At 42.2% G+C, this 23,063-nt stretch overlaps 2 protein-coding genes across 4 annotated transcripts in view; both read left to right on the plus strand.

Annotated features, from left to right (window-relative positions):
• KLHL3 (kelch like family member 3) overlaps positions 1-23,063 on the plus strand; it is a 295,050-nt gene that overhangs the window by 150,415 nt on the left and 121,572 nt on the right. The gene's annotated exons all lie outside the window — the stretch shown is intronic.
• HNRNPA0 (heterogeneous nuclear ribonucleoprotein A0) lies at positions 4,381-7,372 on the plus strand. Its single transcript, XM_017867844.1, has one exon. The coding sequence runs from the start codon at positions 4,706-4,708 to the stop codon at positions 5,609-5,611; it is 906 nt and encodes a 301-aa protein (XP_017723333.1). The 5' UTR covers positions 4,381-4,705; the 3' UTR covers positions 5,612-7,372.

The raw sequence follows: 23,063 nt of genomic DNA on the forward strand, positions 1-23,063 counted from the left end.
TCTATAGAGAAATGCTGGGTGGCTGAAAATTATCACCCGAACTTAACATTTTGCAGTATGTGATTAAAATTATCAATGATATTAAAGTGCATGGCCTTAACTAACGTCTATTTGTGCAACTCTGTGAGATGTGTATAAGAAATGAGATGCCTTTCTAAAGGTAGATAACTGGCCAGAGTTTTTGAGTTATGAGAGCCACTCCAGAGATTTCTTTTACAAAAACAGTCACCACTGGCAGCACATTTCAGTGACACAGAATGGGTGGCAAAACTTGTTTACTTGTGTGACACATTCAGCCTGCTCAACGAATTCAATCTGTCACTTCAGGGGAGAACAACAACTGTGTTCAAATCAGCAGATAAAGGGGCTGCATTCAAAACCAAACTGGAATTTTGCGGGCGACGAGTGAACACTGGGATTTCTGACATATTTCAAACATTAGCAGAGATTTTGAAAGAGGCTGAGCCAGGACCTTCTTTCTCCCAGCTGGTGCATGATCACCTAGCTCAGCTTTCAAAAGAGTTTCAGCTTTAATTGCCAACCACAAAAAAACCCTGAACTGGGAAGGAATGGATCCACCACCCATTTGTGAATAAGCCAGGAGAATCGACTTTGTCCACACTGGAAGAGGATCAACTGCTTGAGATTGCAGGTGACAGCGACCTTGTATGTTTGAGACAACTTCAAATCTCCATACATTCTGGATTAAAGTCAAGGTGGAATATCCTGAGATTGCCACAAAAGCACTGAAAAGCCTGCTTCCATTTCCAGCATCCTATATTTGTGAAGCAGGGTTTTCTGCAGTGACAGCAACCAAAACGAGATTATGGAGTAAACTGGACATAAGCAACACACTTCGGGTGTCACCCCCAGATGGGAACCGGCTAGTTGCAGGAAAACAAGCTGAAGACTCTCACTGATTCTATGTTATAGTGAGTTGTATAATTATTATATTTCATTGAATATTATGATGCAATAATAATAGAAATAAAGTGCACAATAAATGTAATGCACTCGAATCATCCTGAAACCACATCCTGCTCTGTGGAAAAATTGTTTTCATGAAATAGGCCTTTTGTGCCAGAAAGGTTGGGCACTGCTGGTAAACTATTATTTAAAACAATGTAGGCAAAACTATCTACTAAAATTGTAAATTCCTAAAGTAACAGTTTTCGTAAGTTATGGTCTTCATTCCTTTGGAAGTTCATCTTTTACTGGTTTAAGATTTGGATGACTCTAAAACAGTGGTGCCATCTCCGCTAACAGTAGCGTCTGCCTCCTGCATTCAAGCAATTCTCCTGCTTCAGCCTCCCAAGTAGCTGGGACTATGGCATCGCTACCATGCATGGGGTTTCAATTTGTTGGCCATGCTGGTTTTGAACTCCTGACCTCAAGTGATCTGCCTGCCTCAGCTCCCCACAGTGCTGGGATTATAGGCATGAGCCACTGTGCCCAGCCCACTTTCCCTTTTCTTTATTATCAGTAGGCAAATCCTGACATTTGATTTTTTTTTTTTGGTAATAACATGGTTAATAGCTTTCTACTGTCCTCTTTCTTTTTTTTCAATGTCATTTATCACTATCTAACATGCCATATACCACTCTTGTTTATTGTCTGCTTCTTCCCACTAGAATGTAAGCATCATGAGGGCAGAGGTTTTTGTCTGTTGTTTATAGCCATATTGCCAGCACCAGGCATAGGATTCATATAATTAGACAAACTGAGCACTTACTATGTGCCAGGCATGTATACATGTAGAATCTCTTTAATTTTCACTACAACAGAAAGATGATTTACTATTCCCATTTTAAGATAATAAGACTGATTACATTTTAAAAAAGGTTAAGTAACTTGCCCAAAGTCACATAACTGGATGGTTACAGGGTAAGTGATAGACCAGACTAGTTTACCCTCAAACTTTAGTCCATCTATTTACCTTTGTTACACTATCCTAACTACTTAACCTAAGATTCAACACATTCCATAGTATCATTTCATAGTATCAAAGACCTTCAACCTGTCTTACCTCTTACTGTTTTCTATCTAAAACTGCCTGCTCCTCTCAAACTAACTGGTCCACTCCCTGTCTCTTGAAGCTTATGTTCCCTCTGGATTTTGCTCAAGTAAACTCCATATAGAAATCTTTTTTTTTTTCCTTTCCAATTTTTATTTTAGGTTCAAGGGATACGTGTGGAGGTTTGATATGTGGGTAAATTGTCTTGGGGGTTTGGTGTATAGATAATTTTGTCACCCAAGTCACCAGCATAATACCTCATAGGTAGTTTTTCAGTCCTCACCTCCTCCCACCCGCCATCCTTAAAAAAGACCTGTCTAATGTTCCCTTCTTTTGTGTCCATATGTACTCAATGTGTAGCTCCCACTTATAAGTGAGAACTTGTGGTATTTGGTTTTCTGTTCCAGCCTTAATTTGTTTAGGATACTAACTAGTCTTTGGCTCTGAGGTTCAGTGCAACTTCCAATTCTTTCCTAAATCTTTCCTGAATACTTGAGGATACGGTGAGGAATTCCTTCTTAACTTCATAGTTTTGGAGGCTTTTGGTCACGTAATGCCTCATATTAACTATGTCCCACCTCATGTATCTTGCTTGGCACACAAAGGCTCAATAAATGAAAGCCGTTGTAATTTTCTTCCATTCCCATCTGAGTGAGGCCACTAAAAGCAGTGACTTGGGGGTATATGAACTCTCTTTCTCTCTGTAAAACGTTCGTCTAACCAACACCTTTAAAAAGCTAACATTCTACTTGTGGGAGGCCGAGGCGGGAGGATCACTAGGTCATGAGTTTGAGACCAGTTCCGCCAACATGTTCACCCCGTCTCTACTAAAAAATACAAACATTAGTCAGGCGTGGTGTTGCGTGCCTGTAGTCCCAGCTACTCGGGAGGCTGAGGCAGAAGAATCGCTTGAACCTGGGAGGCAGAGGTTGCAGTGAACCAAGATCGTCCCATAGCACTCCAGCTTGGGCGAGACTCCGTCTCAACAAAACAAAACAAAACAAAACAAAAAACAAGCAAAGCTAATATTCTAGGCCAGGCGGGGTGGCTAACGCCTGTAACCCAGCACTTTGGGAGGCCGAGGCAGATGGATCACCTGAGGTCAGGAGTTCCAGACCAGCCTGACCAACATGGTGAAACCCCATCTCTACTAAAATACAAAAATTAGCCGGGCATGGTGGTGGGCGCCTGTCATCTCAGCTACTCAGGAGGCTGAGGCAGGAGAACAGCTTGAACCCAGGAGGCGGAGGTTGCTGAGCCGAGATTGCCCCACTGCACTCCAGCCTGGGCAACAAAAGTGAAACTCATCTCAAAAAAAAAAAAAAAAAAAAAAAAAAATCTAACATTCTAGTTGAAAGAAAGCAACACATAGATGATGTAAATTACACATAAAAACCCATTCACTGAGGTTAAATGAAAATGTCTGCTGGAGTATGCCAAGGGGACCTGAAAGGGCCTCCTTCTGAGAGGGCGTCGTGGGAGGGCTTCAAGGATGGCGGGAGGGTGGCAGGGATGTCGCGCCTCGTCTGGTTCGTAATGTCTGAAGCTCTTTGGTTCCGTTGTCTTTCACACCGCCACCTCGGGCTCGCTTTTGCGCAGGGCCACGTGGCAAAGTTTTAGTTTAACCGCAAGTCGGCCCACTGTAAACGGTTAATAACCGCCTTCGTGGACCAGGCCTCTTTCCTCCATCTTTGTGCGGGCGGGAGGTGGGGCGGGGACGCCAGGTGTAGCGGACAAGCGGAAAGGCGGCGGGTAGATCCGGGCCCCCAACCCCAACGTCAAGTTTTCAAAAAGCCCGCGCGTGGCGCCCCAGGCCGCATCCGCTGGGAATGGCCCACAGCGAGCCCGCTGCTCTCTCCCCTGCAAAGCCCTGGGCGGCAGAAGGCGCGGGGGTGGCAGGCAGGCTCTGCATGCGGGGCGCGCCGGGGCAAGCGCGAACCGGGGAGCGCGCCCGTCCAACAGCTGCCGAAAACGGAAGTGGGTGCGAGGGGATCACGGTGATTGGCTGAACTGACATGTCTCTCAAGGGGCTGGCGCGAACGCCACTGCGGAGTTGGGCGCGGGGGATGAGGAAAGGGGAGGGGGAGAAACACTGGGAACAGCCGCGGTGCTAGGAGGAAATGAATCGCGGCGGTGCGCGGAGGGCAGGGAGGGACCCATGTCAAGGGACAGTAGAGCGCTCGGGAATGAGAGCGGGCTGGCAGAAGGGGAGGCGGGAGCGGCACAGCCCGTGGGCTTGAATAGACCGCGGAGGGCGGGGAGTCCGTGATCTAGAGCGGCGCTGCGGCGCGGTAGGCGGGATTAAGGGGAGCGACGCGGGGATTGGAGGGCAGCCCTAGGCTGCCGTACGTCGGCGGTGACGCACGCCTCGGGGAGGGTGCGCGCGCGTTCAGCGGCCTCTTTGTGTGGTGCCCAGATAGGGGAGAGGAGGTGGCGGCGGCGGTAGCGGTGGCCTTGGTTGTCTTCCAGTCTCCTCGGCTCGCCCTTTCGCCGGCACCGCTCCCCTTCCCTCCCCCTTCCTTTCTTCCTTCCTTCCCTCCCCTTCCCTTTTTCCCTTCCCCGTCGGTGACCGGCGGGGGTGGCTCCAGCAACGGCTGGGCCCAAGCTGTGTAGAGGCCTTAACCAGCGATAACGGCGGCGACGGCGAAACCTCGGAGCTCGCAGGGCGGGGGCAAGGCCCGGGCCTTGGAGATGGAGAATTCCCAGTTGTGTAAGCTGTTCATCGGCGGCCTCAATGTGCAGACGAGTGAGTCGGGCCTGCGCGGCCACTTTGAGGCCTTTGGGACTCTGACGGACTGCGTGGTGGTGGTGAATCCCCAGACCAAGCGCTCCCGTTGCTTTGGCTTCGTGACCTACTCCAATGTGGAGGAGGCCGACGCCGCCATGGCCGCCTCGCCCCATGCCGTGGACGGCAACACTGTGGAGCTGAAGCGGGCGGTGTCCCGGGAGGATTCGGCGCGGCCTGGTGCCCACGCCAAGGTTAAGAAGCTCTTTGTCGGGGGCCTTAAGGGAGACGTGGCTGAGGGCGACCTGATCGAGCACTTCTCGCAGTTTGGCACCGTGGAAAAGGCCGAGATTATTGCCGACAAGCAGTCCGGCAAGAAGCGTGGATTCGGCTTCGTGTATTTTCAGAATCACGACGCGGCAGACAAGGCCGCGGTGGTCAAGTTCCATCCGATTCAGGGCCATCGCGTGGAGGTGAAGAAGGCAGTCCCCAAGGAGGATATCTACTCCGGTGGGGGTGGAGGCGGCTCCCGATCCTCCCGGGGCGGCCGAGGCGGCCGGGGGCGCGGCGGTGGTCGAGACCAGAACGGCCTTTCCAAGGGCGGCGGCGGCGGTTACAACAGCTACGGTGGTTACGGCGGCGGCGGTGGCGGCGGCTACAATGCTTACGGAGGCGGCGGCGGCGGTTCGTCCTACGGTGGGAGCGACTACGGTAACGGCTTCGGCGGCTTCGGCAGCTACAGTCAGCATCAGTCCTCCTATGGGCCCATGAAGAGCGGCGGCGGAGGCAGCAGCTGGGGCGGTCGCAGTAATAGTGGACCTTACAGAGGCGGCTATGGAGGTGGGGGTGGCTATGGAGGGAGCTCCTTCTAAAAGAAAATTTAAAATGCCTGGGAGTGGCTATTGGGGTAGCTCTTTTCAACAACCCAAGTGGGGTCAACTCCTAAGCCCCACCCCCTCACACACACACCGCCTTCCCTGTTTTGCCCTTGGGGGAGCCACTTCTAAGGCTGCTTACCCTTGGGGGTGTTCCTCTATTTGCCTGCCACCTCTCTTGTCTCTCCCTCTGAAGATGGACTCGGCCCCACATACACATTTTTGTGTTACAGTCATTGATGGACTCTATTTTTTTATTATTACTTGGACCTTGGTCGTTTTTATACTAGCAAAATGTCTTGTTTTAATTTGTGTTTTTTGGGGGGAGGGAGGGAGTGAACTTGCTGATTCTGTAGCAAAACCTGGGCGGGGGTTGGGGTGGGGGGTAGTTTACTTTGTTGTAAGGACTTGATAACCTGGCTACAGCGTTTTCTATGAAATCTACTTGGATCCCATGCCTGAAATTTGGAAGCATATGTACAAAATCATTTTACGTTTTATTTTAATAAATCATTGTGTTTGACCGTAAATGTCTAACATTTTTTTTCTAGGATCCATTCCGTACCGTTTTTAAGGGATATTTGTTTAAGACTTTACGTGTTAATTCTTTATTCTTGATGTGTACTTAGAGAAACTTAAGAGGTCCTGTGGGTCCCCCCCCCCCTCCTGTTGCCCTGCTAGTTGCGTGTTGAATTATATCCCTTACAGGCAAAACTTTTGAAGTGGTGGATGTGGCTTTTTAAACTCTTAAGTTTCTGTGCATCCATCTCTTCTACTAAGCGATTTGCTTATCATCTTGACATGGTTGGTCATTTCTATGACAATTTACTTCAAACTGTGTACTGTGTAGTTCTATATAGTTTGTGTTAAGCATGTCATTCATATAAACTGTTTAAAATTTTTCAGATGGCCTAGTTTCATCCCTCTTACTGGTTTATCTGTAATGAATGGTTAAAAATAAGGGTTATATTTTACCCTCAGATGCGTTTTTGTACTTTAAGAGCAGGTTTAAACGGTTTTTTCCCCCCCTATATCTGAACTGTTGTTCTCATGGAAATCCTTTTCCCGATCTTTGTAGCACCACCTACTGGCAGAATGGCAGAGTAGCTGCGAAACAACTTGTTTAAAAACTTGCTTAGGACAATTGAATCAGATATAGAAGTTTTGCCATCAGAATTCTTTGCAGACTTGGAAGTTACACATTTGCTTGTAACTGAGATGGGCTTCACAGGAATGTAGTTGCCAGTTCATATCACAATTGCCCTTTCTGTGTGAGGTTTGAAAATGTAAACTGCTATGCATAGCGTGGGCAATCGCCCTAAATTGCTATGACAACTAATGAACCAGCTACGTATACTGGTATTTTAGGTGCAAGTTGTAAAGCAAAATATCTGTGTATTCTGCTTGGTTAACAAATGTATATTTGTAGCCCTTTCATGCAATAGCATTCAAGTTGTTGTTTATAAGAGAAGAAAAAACTGATAATAGGAGAAAATTGCCTTTCTGAATAGAAATATAGAATAGCAACGTTTATGGATATCACAAATAAAGAATTCAATTCTTTACATGATTGAGTGAGAGTATGTATAACCTGGTGGGTGGGTTCAGAGTACCTTTTAATCTAGTGTGCTTAACTTGATGTTATGATAATATTTAACTTAAATATTTGACTTAAATATTGATGTTGAAGGCTCAAAGCTATACTAAGAAGCTTTCTGAAAGATTATTGGGCTTTAAAATAAAATAATATTTTAATATTGAACCATTTTTTAACTTTTTGTCACTGTTCAATTCCTAAAGGTCTAGTTCTTGCCAGGTTTTATTTTTTTTCTGATTGACAGGGCTTTTAAAGAAGTATGAAGAAAGGTTAAGATTATTAGGCTGGGTTATGGCTGCTCAGTAGTCACTGACAAAGGGTAGCGGATGCTTGGTACAAATAGTGTTATATCCTACGACAAATGGGGTGAATGTTTTTGCACATTGATGTGATTAACACATAGTCAAATCCTTTGCTCTCAAATAGTTCTACAGTTTCCATACATTTCTGTCTTATTTTTTAATTCTAGTGATATACAAATTACATGTGGGCTACTTCATTTGGTAATTTGGTCCAACTTTTTGTTGGCTGTAGAGTGGCCTCTAGGATACAAAAAATGATTCTCTGAGATTTTTCGTTGCAATTGTTAAATACTACTCTGCTTGACTTACTCAGTTTTGGTGGGAAGACCTGGGTCAATTGGAATAGTAGTTCACCTTTCTCAGGGTTTTCAGTTTAATAAGGTTATTGTCATTTTATATTCCCAACATGGGAATATAGTGGCTTCTAAAGTTTGCAATTGAATTATGTAAAAGGATTTTCTGTTTATTAGGAAGGCAACCTGTCGTGTTCATGGTATATTAACACTTCATTGTCATGTGTCTACCCTTAAAATTGCTATAAACTGTAGTGAAGAAAAAAGCATAGTGGTATTTAGTCACTTCTGGGTTCCTCTTGTCACTTTATATGCAAAAGCATTTTGGCATGTGGGACTTGGGGAGGAGGGACAACTGGTTGTATGTTTTGACCCCTTCCACCTATGAGAATTATCTGAACATTATTCAGATTTAAGAGTTCATGGGAGCAGGTGGTACAGAACCTAGTGTTGAATATAATTTTCGTGCTATGCTTGAATGTATTTTGACGGATAAGCAAAATAAAAGTGAACCTCCTGTTTGTAAACCTCTTATTTTTCATCTTAATGTGAAGATTTTTTGCATTTACATTCTTTTAAAATCTAAATTCAGTAGTCTTTAGTTGAAAGTGGTTTGAAAGGCAGTTAAAGATGATACAGGTTGAGTATCCCTTATCTGAAATTCTTGGGCCCAGAAGTGTTTTAAGTTTGGATTTTTTTCAATTTTTGAATATTTGCATTATATTTACCAGCTGAGCAGCTCTCATACAAAAATGTAAAATCCAAAATGTTCCAATGAGCATTTCCTTTCAATGTCATGTCTGCACTCAAAAAAGTTCGGATTTTGGAGCATTTTGGAGTTTTGATTGGAATACCTGTAGTGTTTCAGGTCATTTAAAAGTTCTCATTGGTACTGATTTACTGTATCCAAAAAAAAAAAGCTTGCAAATGGTTAAGGTTCACAGTGAACTATCAAATCAGAGTGACGATTCACAGTGATAACTATCAAGTCAGAACGACTATACTGATTGTACCCATTCACCCATTGTTAGTGATTTGGAACATCTCATATTCAAATCTAATTTTCATAATTTTTGTTTTTAAGTAAACCTAAAAATTAAGGATACTCGAGAATTTTGCTTTATGATTTCCTTCAAAACCGAAGTGACAGTATCAGTTACTGGATTTGTAGGCTTTTTTAGTTTACCTTTTAAGTGTGCTTAAGTTTTGAGAATTTGCATTTTAGGTTAAATTTTGTCTGCCTGTGTCTGCTGATTGCAGATAGGCATTTGCATGTTGGATTTTGAGCAGAACTGCATCTAGACTGCATGGATTTTACCCAAAAAAACAGCACTTGCACTTAGGATGTCTTTCTAAATCTTAACCAACTTACTGAACCACTTTAAGGTGCTCATTCGGGAAATTTTCCTCCTCTTAGCCTTATTTTGGCCTTCTGAAATAGCAACAAAGACTGCCTTGTCAAATAACTCGTTAGCTGCCCTGCTTTTGAGTGAACTTCGTATTTGTCTTAAATGAGAATGTAAATGTTACAAGATAAAACATTTATTATAAAATATATTTGACAGCTGCTATTTAAAAGGAATTCCAAACTAGGAAGATTAGAAAGGGCAATTCTCTATTTTCCACCTATTTTTTAACTTTCATTTGAAGCTAGATGATTTGAACCTTTAGGAAAAGGATTCAGGAAGACACCTTTGGTAGTTATTCTTAACTGCTTCCTTCTCTATTCAGGCAGACTTTCTTTGTCTCTTTGATTCTTTTACCACTTCGTATGGTTTACTTAAAAAGTCTATCTGAAATAGGTATCATTTGCTGCTGTAAAGTTCTCAAGTGTAAACTTCTGCCATTTAAACAGTGTGCTTATTTCCCAGTGTTTATCATCAATTTCATTGGGTGATAGGCACCTTTGTGTAAGACAGTTCTATGTCTCAGCAGTGAGACAAACGCGGTTGCTGTCTTCACATATCTTGCGTTCTTGTTGGAATTCAATTTATTTTGAGATGATGCATCTTTTCCTTTACAGCATTGGGTCACAATATCATATTGTTCACATCATCCAAATTGAAGTTAGTTCCATTGTCATTGAATGTATATTCTCTGATGAAAATTAAGATTCTTCTCCTTAATTGGTTACTTTTTAGAAATCAAAGGTATATTTTGTCTTTGATGCTTATGTTGCAAATCTAATTTGCTTCATAGTGGGTGTCTGATTTAATATTTCATAGCCCTTAAGGACATAAATTTGGGCATCTAATAGATCAAATTCTATTCCTGACACAGTCACTTTATAGCACTGCGACCTTGGACAAACTGGCCCGAGCCTCACTTTCCTTATTTGTAAAAAATAGGCTATAGTAATACCTACTGCATAGGATTGTTGAGCAGATTCAATGAAAGAATGCATATAAAGAAGGGCTTACTGTAGTCTCTGGTACACAGTAATCTTACTATTTGGCCCCTAAGGAAGAAGTGGGACAGACTATCAAAAGGCATACTTTTATATCTTAGTACCCGAGACATGCATGGTCTTTAGGCTTTCCTCTTTACTTGCTGGGTGAGCTTCCATGTGGTAGTTATCTAAATCACTGCCGCTTCAACTCTAGTAGGAGAGAGATGAATCATGTTAGCTATCTGTAATGTTTTAAGTATTTGTTAATATTAGGAAGGTATAAATAATGTGAGTGTTGAGAGGTGACTTCAGGCAGAAAGAAGGATCAAGAAAAGCATTGTGGAGCATATAACATTTAATCTTAAAAGATTAAGGTTCTCATAGAGAAGGTGGGAGGAGAAAGAGGGCATTTTAGGTAGAGGACAGATAGGCAGAAACATGGAGCATATTCAGAGAAGTATGCTTATTGGATGCCCAACACTAGGTACATTTACAGATGTTCTCATTGCATCATTTAGTAACCTTCCACTTCACAGATAGGTCGCTAAATCTCATGCCAGAAAAGTAACTCCCAAGGACCCCCAGCTGGTGACATGATAGAACTTAGAGTTGAATCCAAGTCTGACCAATTCTAGTCATTTTGCTCCTTTCATTAAGCTTCATTGACTTCCAGATAACAAATGACTAATTTGTACTAAGATAAAAGAGAGTTGTGAGAAATAAATTGGGAAAATTAAGTTGGAACCAGATTACTGAGGTCTTTGAGTAGTAGGCTAAGGAGTTTGGACTTACCTGGTAGGCAGTAAAAGTCATTAAAGGTTTTTGAGCAACAGTAGTGGTAGTGAAACTAACAAAGATTAGTCCAGTAGCATTGAGTAACATAAATGGCAGTGGGGGATGTTTCAAAGTGGCAAGTTTGCTAAGACAACTGATGTTAACCAGGTAAGAGAATGAGAGCATGAACAAAGAGGTGGCATTGGAAATAGACTGACAGAGAAGAGGTAAGTTGTGAAAGCATAACTGACAAATGATTGGATATATGAAGAATGAGGAAGAGGGAGTAGATTAATCAAAATTACTGTGTGAGTGAGGATGGCGATGCCGCTGGTAATAGAGAAGATTTAGAAGGAAGATTTGGACATAGTCAAAGATGCTGGTAGCACATTGAAGTGTTGTGTCTTGCGCGTATAGCTTTACAAAATGGCCATTGTGCTGGATATTCTTTTTGCCCTTTCTGATCCACTTTCCATCTGTATCTCTCTTGCTCTGTGTTCCTGGGAGGTTGACTACTAAAGAACTGCATACTCTCTTTTCTGGCTTTATTCATGGTGGGTTTGGACCGTGATACAAAGGTGAGGCTGAAATATTTGTTCCTGCTCTTTCTCATATACTTAGCAAGAGATTGTCAGTGACCACAGCTCTGCTCCAGTGCCTCTAGGTCTTTTCTGACTTCCCGTAACTGTCTCCTATTTGCTGGATTCTCTAGTCCCAAGATGGTTCAAACCTTGTTGATTTGCCTTAACTGTGTCCACACCCTTGTAAATAGTTCCTTTTATTAAAACTCTTCAATAACTGAATATACTGTGGTCATCTCTTCAGTGAAATTTGAAAAAAAACTTTCACATTTTCTAATGACTTGATCTTCCAACACCACCAGACGTGAAGACCTAGCTATTTGCACTAGGTTACTACCCCTAAATTCAGTGCCTCCCTGTTTCTTACTATGTCAAATTAAAATTTGTTACCCTTCTGCTTTTTGATTCTGCTGGAAATACAGAGGAAAAAGACAAAAATCCCTGCCCTCAAAGAGCTTATATTTTACTGGGGAGAGACAGGCAATAAGACATAATAAATTATATGGTGTGTTAGAAGATGAGAAGTATAGAAAAAATTACGGTGAGGAATGGTGAGTGTTGCAAAGGATGTTTGTGAGGATAGCATACTTTAAAATAGGGTGGTATGGGTAGATCTCGCAGAAAGTGACATTTGAGCAAAGACTTGAAGGAAATGTGGCAGTGAGCAATATAGGTATTTAGGGGAAGAGAAAGAGCATTCTAGGTAGAGGAATAGGAAGAGCAAAAGCCCTGAGGCAGGACTGTGGCCTCTGAGGAACGCAACTCGTTCAGGGTTGCTGGACCTGAAGGAAGAGGAGAAAAGGAATAATGAGGCCAGAGAGGGGCCAGATCATGTAGGGACTTGTAGGTTGTTGTAAGGATTTTGGCTTTTACTAGATGAATGGTGAGCCGTTTCAGTTTTGAGCAGAGGAGTTCCATGATCTGATTTGAATTTGAAAAGATTCTCTCTGCATTTCTCAAAATTCCTATTCCTGTCATACAGGTGCTTTCAATGAAGGTTTATAAGGAAAGCAATTGGAACTACTTGGATAAGGTATAAATGATCCACAATCTTTTCAACTCTAACATAGGTATATACATACATATGTTGAGAGATGCTGCTTTTTGGCTACAATGAATCTTGAATTGGGGGTGCGCAGAAAAAGTTATATCTGGCCTGAGACTGGTATTTTTTAGAATGGCCTACTTGCATGGTTGGCCCTTATCTGAACATGTGGATTTAGGGGTATTCCCACTGTTCACTAACTAATAAAGGTGGTTTACCATACCTAGACTGTGCAAACAAGATGATTTATGCTAAATACCTGCTTTCCTTCTAGTAGTATGGAATTTTGATACATGCCAGGTAAAGGGTGTCTATATGACCAAACTCCCAGTGAAACCCTTGCATACTGAGTCCCTAGGCAGAAACATCACTGGTATCAAAATGTGCTCTGTGTGAATCTTCATGGGAGGGAGAGATCCTAAAGAAGACTGCACGTGGATTCCTCCAGATTCTGCTTATGTCTTTTTCCTTATGATCCAACTGTGTACACTTACTGTGTCACTGTAATAAACTTTAGCCATGAGTACGATACTTAGTGCTGAGTTTTGTGAGCCCTTCTATCAAATCTCTGAATATGGGCTTGGTCCGGGAGATCCCTGACACAGCTAGATTTTTTTTTTTTAAGAGTCACCAAGTTAATTGGAAAACATCAGGTTGTGGATAGAAGAAGCAGTTGGGCAACCTGTCACAGAAGTCAGCCAGCTCTGTCTAGTGGAGAGCTCTTCTGAGCTGTTTCTGCTTTGTTAATTCCTTTTCTTTTCTCCAAAAGCTTCACTCCATTTGGTTTTGTCACACTTTATACATTTGTAACAAATTGCTGACAGGAATTTGTCTATCAGGTTATGAAAAATGGCAAATGAGGAGAGTAAAATTATGGATTTATTTATTAAGAACTATTAAAGTATTCATATGCTCTGGGACACCATTACTAGGAATTTAACCTAACAGATAGTTTATTGAAAAATTTATTAAAAGGAAAACAGTCTTTGCATAAAAATTACAATGTGGCAAAAAATTGGAAACTCAAATATTAGGGAAATGTTAACTGAGGTCTGTCAGAAGGTGAAATATTAACTCAGTGTTATCAGGTGAATGAATTAACAAGATGTGGTCTATACATACAATGGAATATTCAGCCATAATAAAGAATAAATTTCTGGTGTGTGCTACAAGATGAATGAACCTTGAAAATATGCCAAGTGAAATAAATCCGACACAAAAGGACATACTATGATTGCGCTTATATGAGGTACCTAGGGTAGGCAAATTCATAGAGGTAAAAATGGAAAATAACTGTTTAAGGGGTACAGAGTTTCTTTTCAGATGAGAAAGTTCTGAAAATGGATAGTAGTGATTGTTATACAACATTATGAATGTACTTAATGCTGCTGAATCGTATATTTAAAAATGGTTAAAATGGCTTTTTTTTCTTTTTTTGGAGGCAGGTTCTTACTCTGGTGCCCGCGCTGGAGTGCAGTGGCATGATCATAGCTCACTGCAACTTCGAACCGTGGGCTCAAGTGATCCTCCCGCCTCAGCCTCCCTCGTAGCTAGAACTGACTACAGGCACATGCCACCACACCTAGCTAATTTAAAAAATCTTTTTATAGGCCGGGCGCGGTGGCTCATGCCTGTAATCCCAGCACTTTGGGAGGCCGAGACGGGCGGATCACGAGGTCAGTAGATCGAGACCATCCCGGCTAACACAGTGAAACCCCGTATCTACTAAAAATATAAAAAAATTAGCCAAGGCGTGGTGGTGGGCGCCTGTAGTCCCAGCTACTCGGGAGGCTGAGGCAGGAGAATGGCGTGAACCCGGGAGGCGGAGCTTGCAGTGAGCTGAGATCAAGCCACTGCACTCCAGCCTGGGTGACAGAGTGAGACTCCGTCTCAAAAAAAAACAACAACAAAAATCTTTTTGTAGATATGGAGTCTTGCTATGTTGTCCGGGCTAATATTGAACTCCTGGACTCAAGTGATCCTCCCACCTTGGCCTACCAAAATGCTGGGATTACAAGTGTGAGCCACCACACCTGGCCTAAAATGGCAAATTTAATGTATATTTTACACAGTAAATATTGTAATGAAAAAATATTTAACGTAATAAATATGTAAGTATATTAAAGTAGTGGGATTAAAAAATTGTATCTTTTAAAATTTTTTTAAAGACAAGCTCTTGCCCTGTTGCCCAGGCTGTAGCACAGTGGTGCAATCATGGCTCACTGCAGCCTCAAACTCCTGGGCTCAGGCGATCCCTCTGCCCATGCCTTCCAAGTAGCTAGGACTACAGGTGCACACCACTATGCCTGGTTAAGTTTTAAAGTGTTTTTTGTAGAGATGAGGTCTCAGTATGTTCCCCAGGCTGGTCTCAAAACTACTGGGCTCAAGCGGTCCTCTCTCCTTGTCCTCCCAAAGTTCTGGGATTACAGGTGTGAACCACCATGCCTGGCCAAAAAAATTTTTTTAATTAAATCATGGGACATTGAAATTACTTATTTGCAAATATTCACAATTATGAATACCTTTTAAAAACTCCATAGAATTATTAAGTTCTCAATTTATTTCTGTTCTCATATCATCCTCCCTCTCTCCCCAACTGGAAGGTGCCTCTTCTTCCACCGAGTTTCCATCATACCTTTTCTGTACTTGACTCTCATACTTTTTACCATTGTATATGCCTATGTCTAATTTTCTCAAACAGCTTGTATGCTCTTTGGCATTATATTAATATAGGATTTATGCTGTCACTCTCTGGTACAACCTGCATAGTAGACATTCAGTGAGACTTAGTTGACTGAATTATAAGCATGCTATTTTATGAAAGTAGAGATTTACCAAAATGTTTGAGCATACTTGCCCATGGGTTTTATATCACTTAAAGTGTGTGCCTCCCTCAATTCTCTGTACTTGCTAGATGTGCAGACCCGATCTCACCCACATACACATCATTGTATTCTTGACTTTGGGGCTTTTCATCATTTATATTTTATCTTTTTATGTAAAAGCTCAATTTTCTATGGATCCAGAAAGGAAAGAACTGCAGATGTGAGGCAGGGGCAGCAGATAGAGGAGAGGATCATTGCAGTCGGTTTAAAGTTGCATATACCTATTGGAAAGTTGTAAGTAAGAAATAGTGCTCTTTCCTGAATAAAATGTCTGTGAAGGAAGCAGATTTTTTTTTCCTTCCTAAGCCACTGGTGTAGTAATTAGGTTTTACTTTTGTTATGAAGAGATGTATACTTTTGCCAGCAGAGGGCACCAGTTGTAGGTTGCAGATTCATAGGAAGACTCAGAGACCAGTGTGCTGGTCTGTGTGAAGTGCTCTGCTTGTTGCTTTAGTTGGTCTGCCCCAGAGCTGCCCTGTTTTTTTTTTTTTTTTTTTTTTTTTTTTTTATTCCCTTGGGGTCCGGTGGTACTCTTCCAGCTTTCCCCAAGAGCATTCTTTGGCTAGTCCTGGTCAATAAGCTAGGTGCCCAGAGGAATCCAAGTGGAAGGACTTTAGTATAGTAACTGTTGGGAAGCCTTGGATGCCAGCCTGTATGTAATATCTTTAGGGGTTCAAAGCTGTTTTTATTTATCCAGAGGTAAGGTGAAAAGGGCATTAGGCCAGGCATCTGAGGGTCTGGTTCTGCACTGAGCTTGGCTCTCCAGGTAGTTTTGAGCCAGTTACCTTTTCTCTCTGTCTCAATTAGCTTATCTCTAAAATGGAGATAGTAAGATAGGGGTAGTACATTCTGTATATAGCTAATAGTGGCCTCTGAGGTCAGGCAGAACTGGGTTCAAATTCCAGCTTTGCCATTTACTAACAGTGAGGCCTTGGTTCAAGTTATTTAACTCTCAGAACCTCGATTCTCTCTTGTTTAAAAGAGAGATAATAGTCCCACAGGGTTGTGAGAAATGAGAAGGGTACATGTGGAGTGTGGAATACAGGGTCTGGCCCAGAGTAAATATTCAAGGAATGGGAGCTATTATTACCATTCAGGGGATGTTGTCTTAAGTCAAAGGAGATGATGGATATGAAGCACTTTGTAAGCTTAAAAATGCAACACAAATGGCATGAGTGATCATATTCTGGAATCTACTTGGCGTGAATTCTTTTACCTTCAGAGGAAGAGTCCTTATTCCTCTGAATAAGGTGCTGTTTTGTTTATCTTGACTTTTTGGGGTCTCAAGTTCCTTTTCAGTTTCTGCCTGGCTGTCTGAGGGCACTTGGCAAGTGCTCCTGAATGTGAGAGGGCATTTTGGTGATACAGGTGTGGGTGGACCTTAATTTAGCTTTGGTCTTGTCTAGTCCTTATTGGTAATAGTAACCAGTGGAGATGTGAAAATAGCTCCAGGAGAGGCCCCGGTTAATTTTCTTCTTGAACCTAGGACCGAGTGCTCACAGAACTATAGTTTGGTAGCATTGGCATAGACAATGAAAATCATAGCTGCTAATGGTTGCTGAGTGCTTATTATAGGCCAAGCTCTCAGCTAAGTGCTTTACATACTTTCACATTCTAACCTAACAACGCTGTGAAGTAGGTACTATTGTTCTCACCTTTTTTTGATGAGAAAATCGAAGCTTGTAACTTGCCTAGGGTCATGTTTCTGGTAAGTACATTTGGACCTTGCCCTGTCTGATTTTAATGGTCTGGGCTCTTTTCATTGTTCAGGTGATGTTTGCATCCAGCTGTGCATTAGAGTCACCTATGAAGTTCATTAAAATTCCTGTTCCCAGTGGGTGCAGTAGCTCACACTTGTCCATCCCAGCATTTTGGGAGGCTGAGGTGGGAGCATTGCTTGAGCCCAAGGAGTTTCAGTCCAGTCTGGGCAACATAGAGAGACCCTGTCTCTAAAACTAAAGGAAAAAATGTTTAAAAATTCCTGTTCCTCAGGCTCTAATTCTATGGGTGTGAGGAAGAGCTGGACCCTGCAGTGTTTTTTCATTTTTCCAGATTTATTGAGGTATAATTTGCATAAAATAAACCCTTTTTAAGTATATAGTTTAATGAAATGCAGTACTTGTATACAGTTGTGCAGGTATTACCACAGTCGAGATACGGAACATTTCTATAACCCTAAAACTTTCTTCATGCCTATTGATCCGACACCTACCATTTTAACCAGCTGGGCAGATGTTTCTGATGCACAGCTAGGTGTGGGACCATTGTACTGTGTTATGGTGCCTGCAAATGTGAGGAACTGATGTCCTGGAGAAGGAGGGTAAAGGCGAGAAAAGAAAAAGGGCATTTACAAGGAAGAATGATTGGCTCAGCTGTCTTCAGATAAACTGTACTGGCTCCCTGTACAGAGATAGAGTATGGAAGAGAGAACTTTCTAGATAAAACCCAGCTTAAAGAAGTTTCTCCTCCCAACATGGTTTCTTCCTAAGCCACGTAAGAGCTGAATGATTCTAAACAAAGTTGGTGTAGATAACTGAATAAATTGTTTTGGGGTAGAGATCTGGGGCCACTGGGGACTTTTGATAAGCTGTAGAAGAAGGCTGGGGTGTGGGAAGGACTGGGCTAAGACGGGGGTCCCCAGATCACAACCGGTACTGGTCCGTGGCCTGTTAAGAACTGGAATACACAGCAGGAGGTGAGCAGCTGGTAGGTGAGCATGACCACCTGACCTCTGTCTCCTGTCAGCTCAGCAGTGGCATTAGATTCACCTAGGAGCATGAATCCTATTGTGAACTGTGCATGCAAGGGATCTAGGTTGTGCGCTCCTTGAGAAGCTATCTAATGCCTGATGATCTGAGGTGGAACAGTTTCATCCTGAACCATCATCTCCCCTGACCCCCCACCCCCATCCTTGGAAAAGTTGCCTTCCATGAAACTGATCCCTGGTGCCAAAAAGGTTGGGGCCCGCTGGACTAAGACACTATTATTGCTGGGCAATCTGATGATGGTACCTTTTTCTCCAGACAGATACCACTTTCATTCTTTTGACTCTCCTCTACTGTAAGACTCCAACAGCAACTGTCCTTAATCTGAAGTCCAGTCAGGAAAATTAGCCTAGAGCAAACAGGTTCAGGCTGTGGTCCAGAGAACATTTGGATAATAAGGTAGAAAATGTAAAATGTATCTCTGAAACTGGAAAATATTGGGGGTAGGAACTTTGTGCTAGGAGTCTGGAGACTTTGCTTCCTGACTCAGCTCTGTCCCTGGTTTTGCTAGATAACCTTTCTTCCCTATTTTTTTTTTTTAATTTCAACTTTAATTTTAGGTCAAGGGGTACATGTACAGGTTTGTTACATGGGTATTTTGCATGATGCTGATTGGGGTATGAATGATCCTGTCACCTAGGTAATGAGCATGGTACCCAATAGGTAGCTTTTCAACTACCTTTTAAGGCTTGCTCCTTGTATTAGGCGATTATTGTGTTGCTATAAAGAAATACCTGAGGCTGGGTAATTTATAAAGAAAAGAGGTTTAATTGGCTCATGGCTCTGCAGGCTGTACAGGAAGCGCGCTGGCATCTGCTTCTGCGGAAGCCTCAGGAAGCTCACAATCATGGTGGAAGGCAAAGGGGGAGCTGGTATATCACATGATGAGAGCAGAGGCAAGAGTGAGGAGGAGGGTGCCACACACTTTTAAACAACCAGATCTTGAATGAACTCAGAGTGATAACTCATTATTTTGGGGACAGCGTGAAACTATTATGAGTGATCTGCCCCTATGACCCAGTTACCTCCTACTAGGCCCTATCTCCAACTCTGACACTGAGGATTACATTCCAGCATGAGATTTGGATCCTACCAACATCCAAATCATATCACCCCTTTTCCCTCCCTCCATCCTCTAGTAGTCCCCAGTATCTATTGTTCCCATTTTCATGTCCATATGTGCCCAGTGTTTAGCTCCCACTTATAAGTGAGGACATGTGACATTTGGTTTTCTGTTTCTGCATTAATTCACATAAAATAATGGCCTCTCACTGCTTTCATGTTGCCACAAAGGACATGATTTTGTTTTTTTTTATGATCGTGTAGTATTCCATGGCGTATATATACCACACATTCTTTATTGAGTCCACCATTGATGGGCACCTAACTTGATTTTTTGTCTTTGCTATTTTGAATAGTGCTGCGATGAACATACAAGTGTGTGTGCCTTTTTAGTAGAATGGTTTATTTTCTTTTGAGCATATACGTAGTAATGGGATTGCTGGGTCAAAAGGTGGTCCTATTTTTAGTTCTTTGAGAAGTCTCCAGACTGCCTTCCATAGTAGCTGAACTAATTTACATTCACCAGCAGTGTATAAGCATTCCCTTTCCTCCACAGCCTTGACAACATCTGTTATTTTTTGACTTTTTAGTAATAGTCATTTTAACTGGTGTAAGATGAGATGGTATCTCATTGTGGTTTTGATTTGCATTTCTCTGGTGAGTCGTGATGACGAGCATTTTTTCATGTTTGTTGGCTGTTTGTGTGTCTTCTTTTGAGAAACGTCTGTTCATGTCCATTGCCCACTTTTAAAAATAGATTTATATGTTTTTTGCTTGTTGAGTTAAATTCCTTGTAGATTCTGCATATTAGACCTTTGTCAGATGCAGTTTATGAATGTTTTCTCCTATTCCGTACACTGTTTACTCTGTTGATAGTTTCTTTTGCTATACAGAAGCTCTTTAGTTTAATTAGGTCCTACTTGTCAATTTTTGCTTTTGTTGCAATTGCTTTTGAGGACTTAGTCGTAACTTCTTTGCCAAGGTCAGTGTCTAGAAGGGTATTTCCTAGTTTTTTTTCCTGGGATTTTAATAGTTTTAGGTCTTACATTTAATTGTTTACTCCATCTTGAGTTTATTTTATTTTATTTTATTTTATTTTTTGAGACAGAGTCTCACTCTGTCACCCAGGCTGGAGTGCAGTGGTGCAATCTCGGCTCACTGTAACCTCCAGGTTCAAATGATCCTCCTTCCTCAGGCTCCCAAGTAGCTGAGACTACAGGCACATGCCACCACACCTGACTAATTTTAGTATTTTTAGTTAAGATGGGGTTTTGCCAGGTTGGCCAGGCTGGTCTCAAACTCTTGACCTCAGGTGATCTGCCTGCCTTGGCCTCCTCCCAAAGTGTCGGGATTACAGGCATGAGCCACTGCACCTGGCTGAGTTAATTTTTATATATGGTGATAGGGTCCAGTTTCATTCTTCTGCATGTGGATAGCCAGTTATCCCAGTATCATTTATTGAATAGGAAGTCCTTTCCCTATTGCTTATTTTTGTTGACTTTGTTGAAAATCAGTTGGTTGTAGGTGAACAGCTTTATTTCTGGGTTCTCTTTTCTGTTCCATTGGTCTATGTGTCTGTTTTTATACCAATACCATACTGATTTGGTTACTATAGCCTTGTAGTATAGTTTGAAGTCAGTTAATGTGGTGCCTCCAGCTTTGTTCTTTTTGCTTAAGATGAGCTTTCTTTTCTAAATGGCCTCTTCTGAGTGTTCTCTATTCTGTCTACTTCCCGTGAATCGTGAGTGGTGAATAAAGTATGAAGGTGTAGTAGTATGGTTTTGACACATACATTATAATGATATTGGTTAGCATGGCAAAAGTGGGTTGCAGGGAAATTTTGCAGGGTTTTTATATTGGCTCTTAATAGTTGTATTCTGAAACTTGAATACCCACAACTCTTACATATTTCCTTTTCGGATCTTTTTTCTTTCTGTCTGGTGTATTAGATGTGGCATTTCCTCACCCTCCTGTAAGGCGAATATGTAAACGTGGGTATGTGCAAAGGAGTTATCTCTTTCTTATGTCCCTTTTATGAATCACCCGGTTGTCTTCCTGGTGGATGTCTGAACTCTGGCACGGATTCCGAGATTCAGTTTCCTTATTTGTGATGTTCAGTTTTTTTGTGGTCCCTGTGATTGACCTCAAGAGGAAATATCTGGAGCAGGGCCACAAGGCTGATTAGAGGAGGAAGGGACATAGAGGGAACAAGATATGAGGGGTATTGTTGTGAAAGGAAGAAGTGAAGATACAGCCCTGTAGGGTGTAAATGAAATTATCCAGGCCTCTTCTCACTTGAGAAAGAGTGAGTGTGAGTAATGGCCTCGTCTAAGAGAACGCTGAGGTGCCAGGGGAGGTAATCTTTGAGAATAACCCTGTAGCCAGTTTGAGTTCAGGAGGCTATATAAAGTCTTAGTTACTTTTACTTTCTGTCACCCCAGTGTTTCTCTCTTCCTTCTGTGGTTTCAGAGCTTTGTAGTAGTGAAGACATTTAACAGGTTAAAATGATAAGAATGATAGATTTACTGAACGTCTCTTCATACTTTCACCTACATCATGTTATCCTCCTTGAAGCCCCCTACAAAACATTAGAGCCTAGTATTTCTTCTTAAACAATCACACAGATTACTCTGAGAAGAGAAACAGACCATTTAAAACATTTTTAGAATCCTGTGATTTTGGAGCTGAAAGGGACTCTAAAGACTGTCTGGTCTGACCCTATATTGTGAATGAGTAGCTGAGCATGAGGTCCAGAGTGTGGAGAACACTACTCAGGAAAGTCACTCACCCAGTGAGAGCTGGTACAGATTTGGAAAAGCCCAGGGGTGTCTTGAGGGGTCCCAGAAGAGAGATGCTCATAGCTGATTTTTCTGAGGCATTAGGGTAGCTTCTGCACCACTTTTTGCGGCTGATTGCCCCAGTTACCTCTAAGCCTCTGTGGCTAGGATATACAGACTGGCCTCCTGCCTTCCACAATATTATGTTTTAGTTTGGGAAAGAAGATTTATAAATAATGAATTAGCCAAGACAGTATATTAGGTGTGAGATGACAATACAGGACAGTATAGTTTGTAGCTATTTTGGTGGTGATTGGCTGTCATTGGTATGATTAGGGAAGGTTTTATGAAGACATGGGATTTTGAATAGCCTCCCAGAAAGACTCAAGGACTGGGATTGGAGAAGCCTTTCCAGGCAGGGAGAGTTAAATTAGTCTAAATCGAAGCTTAGCAGCTGGAGATTACAGGATGTGAAAGATCTTTGGCTGGATATGGGGGTTCAGTGGGAGACTTACTAGTTGGAGCCACAGCTTAAGTTAAATTCCAATATGACAGATTTTAGGAAGATATTTTAGGATTGTACTAAGATATTTTAGTATTCATTGTGGTAGCTTTACTGCAGTAGTCTTTGGCCTCTTGGAGTAAAATAGGGTTTGTTTTAGTTTCACCTATTTGTACTACCTCTCTTTTTCGACTAATTTTCCAATTTCTCTCTGTATTCTTTTAATTTCTCTCTGTGTTCATCTCACTTCTGTCAGGTGCTTTTTCCTTAACTTCTCCCCATCTATCAGACACTCAGAGCTATTATAGAATTTGGGAGGAGGATTTGGAACATAAACTGTGACCTACAAGTGAATTTCCCCAGGTGGATGATAAACTCCACTGCAGGCCACAGAGGGGCCTCCTCATTCCAGCAATCTGGCCAGGCTGACAGACTCATAGCCTATGGGGGCAGGGGAGGGTGTAGGGGCCAGTATTT

Source organism: Rhinopithecus bieti, unplaced genomic scaffold (assembly GCF_001698545.2).
Source record: "Rhinopithecus bieti isolate Rb0 unplaced genomic scaffold, ASM169854v2 scaffold_4475, whole genome shotgun sequence".
Classification (NCBI taxonomy): domain Eukaryota; kingdom Metazoa; phylum Chordata; class Mammalia; order Primates; family Cercopithecidae; genus Rhinopithecus; species Rhinopithecus bieti.

Coding starts and splice junctions, on each gene's coding strand:
- HNRNPA0 (XM_017867844.1), top strand. CDS start 4,706: ATGGAGAATTCCCAGTTGTGTAAGCTGTTCATCGGCGGCCTCAATGTG.